The sequence below is a fragment of the Musa acuminata genome, chromosome BXJ2-11, assembly GCF_036884655.1.
Source record: "Musa acuminata AAA Group cultivar baxijiao chromosome BXJ2-11, Cavendish_Baxijiao_AAA, whole genome shotgun sequence".
In the NCBI taxonomy this organism is placed as follows: Eukaryota; Viridiplantae; Streptophyta; class Magnoliopsida; order Zingiberales; family Musaceae; genus Musa; species Musa acuminata.
Genome location: NC_088348.1, coordinates 22,270,043 through 22,287,455, shown reverse-complemented (window position 1 = coordinate 22,287,455; position 17,413 = coordinate 22,270,043). Strand labels below are relative to the sequence as shown.

The 17,413-nt window shown below is 40.6% G+C and overlaps 1 protein-coding gene and 1 pseudogene across 3 annotated transcripts; both read left to right on the top strand.

Moving 5' to 3' along the window:
- Positions 1-3,536: 3,536 nt before the first annotated feature.
- On the top strand, positions 3,537-6,458 carry LOC135626295 (protein DETOXIFICATION 16-like). 3 transcript variants are annotated; one of them, XR_010492301.1, is made up of 9 exons: positions 3,537-4,033; positions 4,394-4,938; positions 5,008-5,094; positions 5,176-5,232; positions 5,321-5,559; positions 5,648-5,766; positions 5,879-5,965; positions 6,041-6,129; positions 6,199-6,458. XR_010492301.1 is itself a non-coding variant. In XM_065131502.1 (8 exons), the coding sequence occupies exons 1-8, from the start codon at positions 3,752-3,754 to the stop codon at positions 6,053-6,055; spliced, it is 1,431 nt and encodes a 476-aa protein (XP_064987574.1). In that variant the 5' UTR covers positions 3,537-3,751; the 3' UTR covers positions 6,056-6,458. The 3 variants fall into 3 exon arrangements, 2 of the variants coding, with proteins under 2 accessions (XP_064987574.1, XP_064987573.1); XM_065131502.1 differs by having other exon boundaries at positions 6,041-6,458; XM_065131501.1 differs by lacking the exon at positions 6,041-6,129 and having other exon boundaries at positions 3,538-4,033.
- A 651-nt stretch (positions 6,459-7,109) lies between these two features.
- Positions 7,110-15,778, top strand: LOC135627488 (ATP synthase subunit beta, mitochondrial-like; annotated as a pseudogene).
- The last annotated feature ends 1,635 nt before the right edge of the window (positions 15,779-17,413 follow it).

The following is a 17,413-nucleotide window of genomic DNA, read 5'->3' as shown; positions in this document are numbered from 1 at the left end:
ATTCTTACTGAAACAAATCCCTAGCTAGGGTCATTCGGATTGAGAGAGAAAGAGTTCTCTAGGAGAATCCGATTAGAGCGAGACTCGAGTAGAAACCGTATGTGTCTGATAGCAATATACCCGGTATACGATCTCTATGATATTAGATGGACGAGGGACTATATGTTTACGATAACTAAGGACAGACATGTCAAATATATTAGATTCCCCTGTATCGTCTGGGGACTGCAGCGTAGTGGCCTAGTACATCCGTAGTCGATGAGTCGAGTGAATTATTATGGAAATAATAATTCACTGAGCCAGAAGGAGTTCTGATAGGTATGACTCACGGTCAGCTCGATATTGGGCCTAGAGGGTCACACATGGTAGGCATTGCGATGAGTAGAGGTTCGGATATGAGATATTCATTAGAGCCCCTATTTTATTGGATATCCAATAAGCCCATGAATTATTGTATCTTATGGATGAGATCCAATAAAAGCCCATGAGAGATTATTGGATAGAGATCCACTAATCTAAGAGGTTTGGGTAGTTGGATGGAGATACAATACCCAATAGGGGAGGATCGATTAGGATTAGTTGATAGGGGACCTGTATAAATAGGAGGGATTCAATGGTTCATAGGTTGGAGCCTTTGCTTGCCTCTCTTATTCTCCTCCCCCTCTCCACCTTAGAATAGGCTTGGAGTTTTAAGGAGTGTCGTCACAACCTTATTGTGTGGATCACCGCTAGAGAGAAGAACACTTGACCTTCTTCACCCTCTCCTAGAGATCTGCATGACCTAGGGATATACAATCTCTCTAGGTAACATAATCTATTCTATACGCAGTTTTAAGTTTTGCGAATTTTTACGTGCTAATCTTCGCATGACGACGAACATATATTTGGGAATTGGAGATTTTATTTTTTTGTTCTTCCGCTGCGCATGTGATATCACCCTGAAGAATTTCCCAACACCTAATCACTATCGCACCAGATCATGGATCCCAACAAGTGATCCAAGACCTTCACTAGTAGTCCTGCGATGAGATCAGTGCTCGAGCCGTGGTGTTGACCAATATTATATCATTGCCAAGAACCTTGAAGAGCATCACATTGTAGAGAAGCTTGAAGATAAAGATATCGATGATCCACTATCATGCCCCTCCCTTAAGACAATCTTTGGTGCACATTGCTCGTGCCAAGAAGGACATGGATCAGAGGTCCATGGGCTCAACCATGAACTCACAACATAGTCTCTATCATCGTGACTTTTTCTTGAGCTTATGTCGAGGCGGATGGAACCAGAAGACCCCAAGGATGATGTAGCTTAGGCTGATATAGGCAGCAACAAAAAACTCGCCTGCGATGACAATGGATGACTAGGGCAGTAGTGGGAGTAGTTTTAGGTAAAAAGAAAATATAATTGAGATATTAAAATTATCTTTTTTCTATATATCAATCCTATGTTAGAATAAATAGGATTAATTATCTCACTTTGATTTCAATATAAATTTTTTAAATTTAAAAATTAAAATGTAGATCTAAGGACTTAATTAGCCCTCAAAAAATTATAGTACATTTTCACATGCCATTTTGGAATCTTACGCACCATTCCATAAACATCAACATCAGCTACATAGTAGGTCATACCATACGTCACATGAATAAACTATACATATCTTTGACAATAGACCATGTTACATTACTTGGGGTTCAAGGTGGCAATTAGCGAAGAGGCTTAGACGTTCATTATCAAGATTCATTCTAATTTGAAGTGTTGTAGCTTCAAATAGCTCGATATAAATTGATGTTATATTTACCAAAATCAGACCTTATCTGTTGATATTTTTATTTAAAAATATTTTTTTAATGGCTCAGAACATCTCACGCATATTTAATAAGCTTAATTGAGTCAAATATTATCTATCTTCATAGGCAGACAAAAATTAGAATTTGATTAAAGGTTAACTAAGATTATTTATCTCTATTCATCCCGATACATGAGGAATTGACGATGATGCTATGTGGTCTGATCTATATGTGTATTAAACAATGATAGTATTTATAATTTAATGAAACTTTCGAGTTGATGGCGAAGAATACTAACATCAATTAAATTTTGACAAGTGGTCACATAAGCAGAGACACCTAAAAGAAGACGTAAGCTCTCCGAGATCAGCTCTTCCCCGTCGTCTTCCTCATATTCTTGCTCCTCCGTCGGCACCTTCATGTTTGTACCTCCACTTGGACACTGCTCCTCCGTCAAGTCAATGTCCGGAGAGATTGTATCATCTCCAAGTGGCATGGGTCGAGAGTAATCATGGCACCTTGACAAAGTTGTGCCCATGTCTCCCTGATAATGTAATCCTGGATGCAATGACCAAACCTATCAGCTTTACATGTGAGATCAGAAGTGGATAGTTGTGTTTTTCTTATCGCAGGATTTCTTCGAATCAAAGCACGTGGTTATCAAAAAAAATCACGGGACCTAAGTTCAAATTAAACTTTCACTATTACCGATAATGATAATAAATTTATAATAATTTTTTTTTAAATAATAAAAAATCATAATAACATTAAGAACAAATATCTTTACTCAACAATAACTATCATCATCGAATATGAATTTCATGAAAAGAAAAATTTAGATCTTATAAAATTGGTATAGTAGAAAAATATTTTAGATCTCAATAAAGGATCCCTCCATATCTAGCAAAAGCTCCAAAAATAATAACTTTTTATCCTTTTCTCTCTCTCTTTATTTTCTCACGCCATTACTGTTCCGTCGCTGCACACACACCTTCTTCGCTACCCTTATGTGCACGTCATTTTTTTTAATAAATTAGATTTGGATTTACTGTCTAAATCATTTGGTTCACATGCATATCCTTTCTTACACTCCACCAACTAAGAATTCTTCTCTTTCCACCATCGAGCTTCTGAATCTCATTTTTCCATGATAAAACATGTTCACTTAACATTGGAGAAGATTCTTCGAAAACTTTGACGCCCTTTCTTTAATTTTTTTTTTTTTAGATTTTCACTCAAAAAATCTCCTTTTAGAGTCGAACTTAATCTCTAATAAACCTTAGATATAAAAGAATCATAAATATATAATTGATACTATGATCAACTATCTTTTCGAAAATATTCGATAAAATTAGAACGATTCTTCGACTCTATCCATCCTCCGATCTTTAGATCAAATCATTTTGTCATATGATCTGATCAGAGCCAAATAGAAATTTATTAGATTGAAGAAGTTGCTAAAACAGTTCGAAACATTTATTTTTCCTCCAAGTTTGAAGCCAATTAATCAAAGAATTCTTTTTGCTTCTTCGATTGGACGAAAAGATTCCACTCTTTTAGACTGACATAAAAAGAGCCGACGCATGCAGGGAAATTTGTACTTGTTCAGTGACACGTATGAGATATTATGGACTATGAGGATCCAACACATGGCCCAATCGGTCGACATCGATAGGACTTGTCACTGCGGTAGCGTCCAACGTGAGGACTGGAGATCCCATCTCCACTGTCTTCCACTACCGGCCATACGAATGGAAGCAGCTGCCCGGCTCAAGTGGGACGTACATGCAGCGTCACCGCTTTGTCCGTTCAACAAGGGAGGTTGACTTTATCGGGTACGTCGTAATCGACTAGGGGGATCGATCAGACTCCCTTCCCCTTCCGAGCGGCTCCGGTCGTCCTCCATCTACTTTAAAGAGGACGCCTCCTGCGGAGAGAAGGGAGGAAGAAGCACAAGAGAATGGAGAAGCCAGGCCTGGATTCGCCTCTGATCCCAGGCCACACCGAAATCCTTGTCTCTGGTGCTGATGGGGTGACCGAAGCAGGCCTGAAGAGTGACGGAGAGTTCTTCGCCGAGATCAAGAGGCAACTCTTTTTGGCGGGGCCGCTAATAGCATCGAGCTTGTTGCAGAACATTCTTCAGGTCATATCAGTCATGTTCGTTGGCCATCTTGGGGAGCTTGCCCTCTCTGGTGCTTCCATGGCGACCTCCTTCGCTGGGGTCACTGGCTTCAGCTTCTTGGTATGTATGCGTATCTGCTTGCTCTGCTCTGCCATTTTCTTTCTGACAATTAGGAACCTGAGATCTCATCAGACCTATATATCCTTTCATCTCCATGAGAGGCGGAATTTATCGAACCATGTTAAATCTTATGTTGATTTTTTAGTATATTTTTTTTCTGAATGTTGATGTTTGATAATTTCTCTTTTCGGTTTTTTATTTCCTCCCTCCCCAACATTGGGTTCGTAGTTAGTAATTTGCTTTGTGTTAACTGGACCAAGAAGTCTCTAGCACCGTCGAATGATTCCTGATATCATCCATTCATGTCCTGGATTCTGCTGATCCACCTTATCCTCAACATCTCCTTTCTTGATTGGCTAGTTGGGGATGAGTACTGCATTGGATACAATGTGTGGACAAGCCTTCGGAGCAAAACAGTACCACATGCTTGCCATACACATGCAGAGAGCCATGCTTGCCCTAACACTAGTAAGTCTTCCTGTTGCTGTGATCTGGTCCTACACAGGTTCGATTCTCAAACTATGCGGGCAAGATCCGGAGATTGCAACCGAAGCTGGATTGTATGCTCGGTGGATGATTCCCACCATTTTCGCATATGGACTCCTACAGTGCCATGTTAGGTTCCTGCAGACCCAGAACATTGTCTTCCCTATGATGCTGAGCACCGGCGTCACAGCTCTGTCGCACGTTCTTGTGTGTTGGCTTCTGGTGTACAAGTCTGGCCTCGGAAGCAAAGGTGCAGCTGTGGCAATCTCCATCTCTTACTGGACAAATGTGTTGCTGTTAGCACTATATGTCAGCCTATCTCCTGCCTGCAAGAAGACTTGGATTGGCTTCTCGAGAGAGGCTTTACATGACATGTCCAGCTTCATCAAACTGGCTGTTCCATCAGCTACTATGGTCTGGTAAGCAACATATTGTTCGACAGTCTTTCTCGATGGATACATATGTATATATAACACAATCTGCAACAGCTTTGAATTCTGGTCATTCGAGTTGCTCGTGCTTCTCTCGGGCATTCTTCCAAATCCAAAGCTAGAAACATCAGTTTTGTCGATAAGGCGAGTTTGACTTGTGCAACTTTGCTGCTGCTGTACTTGATACGGCTTTGTATGCTTACAACTTCCACTTGTTTCTCTCAGCCTCAACACTGCTTCCATGGTGTTCATGGTCCCTTTTGGCCTTGGTGCTGCAGTAAGGTGAGATGAGCCAAGAGGAGTTAATCTCTCTTCTCGTATTCCACATCGTTAGTTTCCTTAATTTGCTGCTCCTTTTGTTGCCTCCTAGTACACGCGTTTCAAATGAACTTGGTGCTGGCCATCCACAAGCTGCGAGCTTAGCAGTAAAGGTGGTGGTATTCCTGGCCATCACAGAAGGATTGATAGTGGGCTTAACCATGATTCTGGCGCGAGGCATTTGGGGTTATGCATACAGCAACGTGGAAGAAGTCGTAAGATATGTGGCCATTATGATGCCAATCCTCGCAACCTCAAACTTGCTGGATGGAATGCAATGTGTGCTCTCAGGTACGGTGTCTCCATCCATTCCTGTTCATGTAGGAATTGGATATGCCCCTACAGAACTCCATACCTTGGTATTCCTTGGAACATGTAGGTGTTGCCAGAGGATGCGGGTGGCAAAAGATTGGTGCTTTAGTTAATCTTGGAGCTTATTACATTGTTGGCATTCCTTCGGCTCTCCTTCTAGCGTTTGTCCTCCATGTTGGAGGAAAGGTGAGAGAGAGACTCTTTTTCATCATTACCTTTCTCTGACTCTGTAAATTGCGTTAGAGTATGTTGTTGGTGTTACTATTATAGTCTATGAAATGTCTTTGGTAAACAACAGGGACTTTGGATGGGAATATTATGTGGCCTCTTTGTACAAGTGCTGCTCTTTTCGGCCATTGCCTATTGCACTAACTGGGAGAAAGAAGTAAGTGCCCCACTGATCTTGTTCCTCAAAGATACTGCCTACTTCAACTCCACTGGATCTTTGTTCTGTGAACAGAGCTGCAGGGGATGAGAGTATACATGTTGTTTTCTCCAACGATGTTGGATGCCGTTGTGGCGGGGATTAAAGCTTTGCTAATGCTAACTGTGAACCCCCTTCCTTCTCGCTTGTACTTTTGTTTCTGCATTCATTCATGGCGTTTCATATTCTTTCAGGCTAGGAAGGCGAAGGACAGAGTGATCAACTCCACCGTCCCCAAAGACACTGCAACATGATGGCATGATCATGTGAAGCTCCTGTAAGCTTCTGGCCGTCAGAACTGCAATGAGAAGCAGAGAAGAGAATGCAATTGTTACAGTATGGCACCTGAAAAATTGTTGAAAACAACATGAAACTATTGTTTGGTGCATCTCTATTTTCATGAATATTTTCGACTTCTCTTTGTTGTGAAATCCATTTTTCATTTCGTCTTTTACTTTCCGCCTCTAAAGTACTAAGTTGATCGACTATTAATTATTGGACTTTGAGCTTGTGAAATTTGAGAAATTATGAAATAAAGGATAGGTTTTGGACATACCAATTAAATCCCTGATGGGTAAGACGAAGAGGATTACAAACAAGGGATGAAAGAAAAGCCTCTTTTTCCATTTCCACGTGTTTTATTTTTCCCTTTCTTCTCTTGAGTTAACTGTCATTGGTCATCGGGCAAAGAAATCAATTTAATAGCCATAATAATAAAAATTATTTACTACTTTCATTATATATATATATATATATGTATATATATATATATACATATACATATATATATATATATAGTGTGCGTGTTGCTAAATATTGGATTGCGCTAATGATGTCATAATGCTTGCTCCATCAACCAAAATACGAGCGTTGACCTATATGCCCGTGGATACTTTATTTTCTTCCGTACGACTAATTTCCTAGGCGGCCTCATCCTCATCGCTCACTCTCTTCTTTGGTTCATATCGCGCCTTCCTTTTTTACTCCACACGGACGTTTCTATGCGTCAGTTTATTTGCAAAGGTAATAATAATAATAATATTATTATTATCATCGTCATCATCATTACACGCCCCCTGTTTCTTCTCTTTCGTTCCCTACCGCGTCAGCAGCAACCCTCGGGCAGCAGGAGAAGCTCCGTTGCAGTAGCAAGCGAGATCGTTCCCTCTCCCATTTGCCCAAACCCTAGATCTACTACCCGTCGATCTCGGCAACCTCGGCGTCTCGTCCGGCCATGGCCTCCCGCCGGATCCTCGCCTCGCTCCTCCGCGCCTCCGCTCGCCGATCTCCGGCGACGAGACACCATTCTCCTACCCCCTTTGCCCGCATCTCTTCCCGCCCCTCCCCCACCGGGTTCCTCCTCTCCCGTGCCGTCGAGTACGCCACATCTGCCGCCTCCGCCGCCCCTGCCCCCTCGGCCCTGATGGGGATATAAACAGGAATAACCTTTGTATAGGAACAAATACTAGAAGACCAAAATACGCAGCGGAATAAAATGGAAACACAATCAAACAGAACACCAAGATATACGTGGAAAACCCCTTCAATGTGAAGGGTAAAAACCACGGGGCAAACTAGAGATAATCCACTATGAGAATAATGAATATACAAATCTCAATCTCTTGCCCAAAACCCAAGCAACAGCCACAAGAGAATAACTGGGATACAAGGATCACGTTACTGCCCACAATATCTAAAACCTCCCAAGTAATCACAGCAAGAGCCTACTGTAGATTTGATCTAACCTGAGATGAGAACACTGCTAGATGATTGTGAACAGTCTCTCTGCGTTGTCCTTGTCTTCTTCCCTTTCTTTCTCTTCCTCTTCTGCCTTGTTCTCCTTCTTCTCTTTGGAATCTCGTCGCTACAAAGATATGCCTCGTTGCTGCCTTTTTATAGCTTTAATCTGCCTCTAAAACGCAGCCACCACACCCCCCTAATCTTAATTAGGGTTAGTTTAAGAGGGGGTGTGAGCTGTGGGCTGATAAAGCCCACATGGGCTGAATATGGGCCATCAGCCCAACAACCTCCCCCTTCAGCCCATAAGGGAGGCTGTCCCATGACTCCTTAATGTGAAGCCATACCGACCAACTGTCGGCATATCTCCTGTCTTTCTTTTGTTAAGGTCTTCATCAACATGTCTGCTCCGTTGTCATCTGTATGAATTTTCTGAAGCTGCAACTGCTTCTCTTCAAATACATTTCGAATCCAGTGGTATCTGACATCTATATGCTTTGACTTGGAATGAAACATTGGGTTCTTACACAAATGGATGACACTCTGGCTGTCACAATGCATCACATAATTTTCCTGTTTCAGCCCCAATTCTTGTAAGAATTCTTTCATCCATAACATTTCTTTGCATACCTCTGTAGCAGCAATATATTCTGCTTCTGTGGTGGAGAGAGCAATACACCTTTGTAACCTGGATTGCCATGACACAGCTCCCCCTGTTAACGCAGGTGGTCCACCTCCAAAGCTTAAACAAACCTTAAAGCTCCCTCTGAGATATCTAAAAATCCATTTCACTGCTGCCCAGTGCTCTTTGCCTGGATTTGCAAGAAATCTGCTAGTAACACCCACTGCATATGCGATGTCTGGCCTCGTACATACCATTGCATACATTAAACTTCCAACTGCTGAAGCATGAGGAACCTTTTGCATTTTCTCCTTCTCCTCATCACTTGACAGACTCTGTTCTGAGCACAACTTGAAGTGACCTAGTATTTGCTTTGCTGGCCCCATGTCCTTCATTGCAAAAGACTCACTCAGTTCCTTCTTCAACCTATCAATTTTAGACATATCTTTTCCAAGAATAAGTATGTCATCAACATAGAGTAAGAGAATAATAAAATTCTCACCAAACCATTTGATGTACACACAATGATCTGAAGCCGTTCTTTTGTATCCATTTTCTGTCATAAATGAATCAAACTTTCTGTACCACTGTCTTGGAGCTTGCTTTAGCCCATACAAGCTCTTCTTCAACTTGCAGACAAAATTATCTTTACCTTTGACTTTGAAGCCTTCTGGTTGCTCCATATAAATTTCCTCCTCCAAATCACCATGAAGGAAAGCTGTCTTCACATCTAACTGCTCAACCTCCAAGTCCTGGCTAGCAGCAATACCAAGAGCAACACGAATAGAAGACATTTTAACAACAGGAGAAAATATCTCTTCAAAGTCAATACCTTTCTTTTGACCAAAGCCTTTCACAACCAATCTAGCTTTGTACTTTGGTTGAGAACAATATTCTTGAGTCTTCAACCTAAAAACCCACTTGTTCTTCAAGGCCTTCATTCCATTTGGTAGCAGCACCAAATCATAAGTGTGGTTCTTCTGAAGAGCATCCATCTCTTCCTGCATAGCAACTAACCACTTCTCTTTCTGCTCACTCTCAACTACTTCCTGGTAACTCTCTGGTTCACCTGCATCAGTAAGCATCACATACTCATCTGTAGAGTATCTTTTGGAAGGTTGACGTTGTCTAGAAGATCTTCTCAATTGAGGTTCTGCGGGAACTTGCTCTCCTACTTCTTCTTGCTCAACATGTCCTGCAGGTAAATCAATATCAGGCTCTACACTATTTTCCTGCACATCTCCCCCATCACCCTGATATACTGGAGGAATAACTGGGTCACAATCTGCTAATCCTTCTACAGAAGTCTTGGCTGGTGCCTTCTTCTTCAAATCCTCAAAGGTTTGATCCTCAAAGAAGACCACATCTCTACTCCCGAACACCTTCTGCTTTTCTGGATCCCAAAGCCTGTAACCAAACTGATCATGTGAGTAACCAAGAAAAATACATTCTTTAGACTTACCATCTAGCTTGGACCTCTCATTATCTGGAACATGTGCAAATGCACGACAACCAAACACTCTCAAATGCCTGTAGGAAACATCTTTCCCTGACCATACATGCTCTGCAACATCACCATCTAGGGCTGTACATGGTGATAAGTTGATCACATCAACTGCAGTCCTCAAAGCCTCATCCCAAAACCTTTTGGGTAGCTTGGCCTGTGAAAGCATACATCTGATCTTTTCCATGATGGTGCGGTTCATCCTCTCTGCAATTGCATTATGCTGAGGTGTACCAGGAACTGTCATCTCATGTTGGATCCCATGCGACCTGCAATAGTCATTAAACAATCCCATATACTCACCACCATTATCTGATCTTATGCATTTCAATTTCCTTTCTGTCTCCCTTTCAACCCTGGCATGAAACTCTTTGAAGACATTAATAACCTGATCTTTGGTCTTCAAAGCATAAGCCCAAACTTTTCTGGAAAAATCATCTATAAAAGTGACAAAATAAAGTGCACCACTTATACCAAGAACATCAACAGATCCACCAGGAGTCTTTGTCCTCAAAGGACCACATACATCTGTATAAACACGGTCTAAGGCATGCATTTTTCTAGACAAAGCAGCACTAGCAAATGAAACTCTATGTTGTTTACCAGCCAAACAATCAATACAAGGGTTCATATGTATACCTCTGAGATCTGGTAATACCTCTCTCTTGGAAAGAGCTTGCAGCCCCTTCTCGCTCATGTGTCCCAATCGCCTATGCCACAACTCCATACTGAAGTCTTTCTCTGTAGCATTTAACTGCTCACCATAAGCTTTAGCCTGCAACCTGTACAAAGTATGACATTTCTTTCCATTAGCTATAACAAGAGAACCCTTACTGAGCTTCCATTGCCCTCTGTGAAATCTGCTTTCATACTCTTCATCATCTAGTCTTCCAACTGAAATTAAATTTAGCCTCAAGTCAACCACATGCCTCACATCCTTAAGTACCAACTTACAGCCAAGGTTGGTCTTTAAATGGATATCACCCATGCCAATGATGTCTGCTGTGCCATAGTTGCCCATCTTGACAACACCAAAGTTTCCAGACCTGTATGTAGCAAAAAACTCCCTCCGTGGTGTAGCATGATAAGAAGCACCTGTGTCAATCACCCACTCAAGATCCTGACACACACAAGAAAAAATATCATCAGAAGGAGACAAAATCAAATAATCACCACCCTGCACTGTAGCTGTAGTATTATCCTTTGACTCTGTAGACTCCACTTCTTTTCCCTTTTTCTTGTTCTTCTTAGGTTGCTTACATTGGTTCTTGTAATGTCCTTTCTCACCACAGTTATAGCAAACAATATCTTTTCTTGATCTTGACTTGCTCCTACCCATACGTGAACTGCTTCTAGACTTTGACCTTCCTCTGTTCTCTGAGATAAGTGCCTGTGAATCATTCTGAGATGTTGCCGAACTCTTTCTTCTCAACTCCTCATTCAACAAACTGCTTGTTACTTGACTCATAGTGACAATACCATCTGGCGCAGAATTACTAAGGGAAACCACTAGTGTCTCCCAACTTTCTAGTAATGAACTGAGAAGTAACAATGCCTGCAACTCATCATCAAGAGACATTCTCATAGAGGATAACTGGTTAGTAATACTCTGCATTTCATTCAAATGCTCAGCAATAGAAGCACCCTCTCTATATTTTAGGTTCACAAGTTTTCTGATCAAAAAAGCTTTGTTGCCAGCTGTTTTTCTTTCATAGAGACTTTCCAATTTTTTCCAAAGAGAATATGCAGAAATTTCAGTAGAAACATGGTGAAATACACTATCATCAAGCCACTGTCTAATAAATCCAATTGTTTTTCGATCTAACCTCTTCCACTCATCATCTATCATAGTTGTAGGTTTTGCACTATCCCCTTGCAAAGGTCCATACAAATCTTTGCAATACAAGAGATCTTCCATTCTTGGTTTCCATATCATCCAATTATTTCCATTCAAACTAATCATGCGAGAAATATTACTGGCCTCCATGTTCAAATACAAAAATTAAATCACCAAAACCCCGCTCTGATACCAGTTGATGGGGATATAAACAGGAATAACCTTTGTATAGGAACAAATACTAGAAGACCAAAATACGCAGCGGAATAAAATGGAAACACAATCAAACAGAACACCAAGATATACGTGGAAAACCCCTTCAATGTGAAGGGTAAAAACCACGGGGCAAACTAGAGATAATCCACTATGAGAATAATGAATATACAAATCTCAATCTCTTGCCCAAAACCTAAGCAACAACCACAAGAGAATAACTGGGATACAATGATCACGTTACTGCCCACAATATCTAAAACCTCCCAAGTAATCACAGCAAGAGCCTACTGTAGATTTGATCTAACCTGAGATGAGAACACTGCTAGATGATTGTGAACAGTCTCTCTGCGTTGTCCTTGTCTTCTTCCCTTTCTTTCTCTTCCTCTTCTGCCTTGTTCTCCTTCTTCTCTTTGGAATCTCGTCGCTACAAAGATCTGCCTCGTTGCTGCCTTTTTATAGCTTTAATCTGCCTCTAAAACGCAGCCACCATACCCCCCTAATTTTAATTAGGGTTAGTTTAAGAGGGGGTGTGAGCTGTGGGCTGATAAAGCCCACATGGGCTGAATATGGGCCATCAGCCCAACAGGCCCCGCCGCCGAAGGCCGCGGCTGCACCCAGTGGAAAGATCACCGACGAGTTCACCGGGGCTGGCGCCATTGGCCAGGTCTGCCAGGTGATCGGCGCCGTCGTTGACGTCCGCTTCGATGAGGGGTTGCCCCCCATCTCGACCGCCCTCGAGGTCTTGGACCACTCGATCCGGCTGGTGCTGGAGGTGGCGCAGCACCTTGGGGAGAACATGGTGCGGACGATCGCCATGGATGGGACCGAGGGGCTTGTTCGAGGGCAGAGGGTTCTGAACACCGGTTCCCCGATCACTGTAAGTCCTACTGTCCAATCTCTTTTCCCTTGGTCAAACGCAGAGCCGATATGAGGTTGTCTCGTGTGATCACCCTAGATCTGATGCCCGCAGATGTTGGATATGGGTGAGTTCAAGTTCTGCTTTTGATGAAAGAGTAGTATGACTGACCACCCAATTAAAAACATATTTATGATAGTTATTTTCTACAGACGTTTTCTAACCCAATTGCTGATTTTGATGACACCTTCAGTAGTGTGATTAGGATTGCATGACTCTTTGACTTGTGTTACATTGGGTCATGTTTTCTTGGTCAAATTGGTGATTGGTATTTAAGGTACAGAATTGGCACAATGTGAAAACCTGATTGCTCCAAATTTGAAAATGTTTGGTGGAATGTCTAACAAACTTTGATGATATTTGTTGATGTTGTATTGCTTATCTTCACGTAGGATCAAAATTTAAATGTTTTTTATTATTGTCTTCTACTTTTCTTTTAGATTTACAAACCCATGGCAATGCAACAAGAGAGCCAAGGTATATATACTCTGCAATACGCTAGATGATGAATGGTATGAAAGAGTGCTTTTAATTGGTTACTAGTGGTATATTACAGCTAGCATCATCTGAAATGATTTCTATAGTGATGGTGTTCGTCTAATGGTTTTCCTGCTTCTGATCTCTTTTATTTCCAATCTTCCTTATACCACCCTCTTTTATTTACACACATCCCTAAGGCATATTTCGACTACTACAAGCACAAACAATGAAAATCAATATATTTGATGAAACCCATCAGGGAAAGCTTTGGTTCCATGCTAGTACGAAGTGTAGGGTCCTTTATTTGCATGAAGAACCCTATTTAAACTTATAAAAAATGGTTTTTTGCATGAAAACTTGATCAAGGAAGACACTCACTAGAGTGTCTTTTTCTGCCAGCAACTCAGGAATGAGGAACATGTTCTCATTTTATCTGTTTGCTTTTATGTGGTTCAGTGGTTGTAAATTCATTTTCAGGTACCCGTTGGTAGGGCCACCCTTGGGCGAATCATAAATGTTATTGGTGAACCTATTGATGAGAAGGGTGAAATAAGTAAGCTTCCCATGCTTGATCATCTCTAGTAGTACTTTTTTTTTTATATTGCTGTATAACTACATTGATGTTTATGACTAACTTTCATTTTCTTCTATCTCATTAGAGACCAACCACTTCCTTCCCATCCATCGTGAAGCACCTGCTTTTGTCGAGCAGGCAACAGAACAGCAGATTCTTGTTACTGGAATCAAAGTACATATATCTTGTATATTACAATAAACTGATCTGTGTGCTCCTTTTTCCAGTCTTTAACCAGCACATCCTGTGAGTACTTCCTGCTACTTAAATGCCTTGTTCTTCTCTACTACAGGTGGTGGACCTTCTTGCACCTTACCAGAGAGGTGGTAAGATTGGGCTCTTTGGGGGTGCTGGGGTGGGGAAAACTGTACTTATTATGGAACTGATCAATAATGTCGCTAAGGCTCATGGTTGGTCTCTCAGGGTTACTTCCTTTTGTCTGATGATATTCTACAATTGAACATTACATTCACTACTTACCACCATTCCAGGTGGTTTCTCTGTATTTGCTGGTGTTGGAGAACGTACCCGAGAAGGCAATGACTTGTACAGGGAAATGATAGAGTGGAGTGATCAAGCTTGGTGATAAGCAGGTTCATGACCATTTGTTTTTTTAATGCTATAACCACTACTGCCGTATCTTACTGTCGCACTGAGTTTCTTCTGCTAATATGCGGCAGGATGAGAGTAAATGTGCCCTTGTGTATGGTCAAATGAACGAGCACCAGGTATCTTACTGTCGCACTGAGTTTCTTCTGCTAATATGCGGCAGGATGAGAGTAAATGTGCCCTTGTGTATGGTCAAATGAACGAGCCTCCTGGTGCTCGTGCTTGTGTTGGTCTCACTGGGTTGACAGTAGCCAAGCATTTCCGAGATGCTGAAGGTCAAGATGTGCTTCTCTTCATAGACAATATCTTCCGCTTCACTCAAGTGAGCCTTCAAGAATCTGAACTGAATATCTATAAAGCTGGTTCAAGTTTCAAGATGTTAAATTTCTTAGAGTTTCATTTTTAGGCCAACTCCGAAGTGTCTGCTTTGCTTGGTCGTATACCCTCTGCTGTTGGTTACCAACCAACATTGGCTACTGATCTTGGAGGACTTCAAGAGCGTATCACTACAACAAAAAAGGGTTCTATTACCTCTGTACAGGCAATTTATGTGCCTGCTGATGACTTGACAGATCCTGCACCTGCGACTACATTTGCCCATCTTGATGCTACAACTGTGTTGTCACGACAGGTGCTTTTACCTGGTTATCATATTTATGTTCAACTTTTTTGCTCTTAGTTGATTTTTCATTAACGTAGATCTGTCTCCTTGCTAGATTTCTGAGCTTGGTATTTATCCTGCTGTTGAACCTCTTGATTCTACATCTAGAATGCTTTCTCCTCATATATTGGGTGAAGAGCATTACAGCACTGCTCCTCCAGAACTACAAGAATCTTCAAGATATTATTGCAATTTTGGGAATAGATGAACTAAGTGAAGATGACAAATTAACTGTGGCTCAGGCTCGGAAGATCCAGCGGTTCCTGAGCCAGCCTTTCCATGTTGCTGAAGTGTTCACTGGTGCACCTGGAAAGTATGTGGAACTGAAGGAAAATATTTGAAGGAACAATTGAACAAACTTATTATGACTTATCTCGTTTAAATTTTGTTGTTTTGTAGTATGAAAATTCCGTCCTGTTGTACCTACATTACAAGATCCCAACCTAGCTAACAAATAATTGGACTGACCTGACAGAAGCTTCTCACTTTTGGTCATTAACTTTTAAGTCCTCAGTTTTGGTAATTACCAATTAGGAAATGGCAATTTTTCTGGACTAGAGAATGTAGTGTTATTTTAGTTTAGTTGATGAGTTCAATATAGTTCTTGAATAGCTCTGTAGCTCTGTGTTGAATGTTTTTTATGATTACTGTAAAAATTATTTGTGTGCTAAGGTGCTGCTAGTACCTGAAGTTTTTAATTGACCGTTTGGCCAAATAATTCTATGTATTTTTAGCGAGTATCATTTTAGTGCTTGAGTAGTTCTGTGTTGAATTTTCTCTGTGATTACTGTAAAAATTGTTCGCGTACTAAGGTGCTGCAAGTACCTGAAGCTTTTAGTTGACTGTTTGATCATATTATTCTATGTATTTTTTGTGTACCCAACAACTCATTTACCTGTTATTTGGAATCCTTACAAAGCATTTGTTCTAATTTAATAGAAAAGTTACAGTCTCACAAGGCACATGCTCTGATTTTATAGAAAAGTTACCTTAACCTTTTGATATTCTTGACTGTTGCTCAAGTGAATTGAATGCTCGAGTTACTAACATCACTAATGCAATTTTTCCTTTTTTTATTTTTTGCTCATATTTCCGAAATGATGTATATTTTAAAGTTATCAATGCACTGTTGCTCATCAGTAGTTCAATTTTCCTGGTGATGACAAATCTAATCAATTGCGATGTCTTACAGAGCAGTGTTAATAATCGTTGTACTCCTTCAAAGTTCTAAGACTTATGATGCACTGTCGTATTATGTACCAAAATTTCATTTTCGATCATAGATTTTGTATCTTGCGATCGTGAGGTGCTTAATGTCGGAAGAGTCCACATTCACTTCCAATCTATCTGCATGCATTTTTGTCTTGTCAGTTTGTACTAATAACTTCTCTTCTTCCATGTTCGCAGGGTGTTGGATGGGAGGTACGATGATCTTCCGGAGCAGTCATTTTACATGGTCGGGGGCATCGAGGAAGTTATAGCCAAGGCAGAGAAAATTGTAAAGGAATCTGCCTCGTAAACAAGAGTTTCATTCATTCGAAATAATCCCCACGGTGCACATGATTACCCATGCACCCCAACTAAGATACCATTTTTTGATGGAATTGTGTTCCATTCTCACCAGCCATTGCTGATTGGAACCCTGTAGCAAGCTTCTGATCTGCAGGATATTTTTCGCTAAATAAAAAATAATAAACATTTGTTGTTTCTTGCATTTAGATCTGTGCCTCTTTCCACTTGTGATTAAGCTGTATCATTTATTTCATTGTGTTAGGTGTTTTCTAATTAGTTTTATTGTTAATGAAACTAAATTTTTTTGGATATGAACAAATATTAACAGGTCGGTGGAATTAAATGAAAATCATAATCAAATATGATACCAAGATTTACATGAAAAATTTCTTAAGGGTAAAAATCATAGGATAAACTAGAGATAATTTATTATGATAATAATGAATATACAAATCTTAATTTTTTTGCTCAAAATCTTAATAACAATCATAATAGAATAATTGGGATTATGAGGATTACATAACAATATCTAAATTCTCCACAAAAGTAGATTTGATCTAACTTAAAATGAGAATATCATAAGAGAATAACTGAGATACAAGGATCATATTACTGTGCACAATATCTAAATTCTATCTCAAGTAATCACAGCAATAATTTACTATAGATTTGATCTAACCTGAGATGAGAACACTACCTAGATAATTGAGAATAGTCTCTCTACATTGTCCTTGTTTTCTT

Coding starts and splice junctions, on each gene's coding strand:
- LOC135626295 (XM_065131501.1), top strand. CDS start 3,752: ATGGAGAAGCCAGGCCTGGATTCGCCTCTGATCCCAGGCCACACCGAA. Junction 4,034..4,393: donor TCACTGGCTTCAGCTTCTTG/GTATGTATGCGT, acceptor TTGATTGGCTAG/TTGGGGATGAGTACTGCATT. Junction 4,939..5,007: donor CCATCAGCTACTATGGTCTG/GTAAGCAACATA, acceptor AATCTGCAACAG/CTTTGAATTCTGGTCATTCG.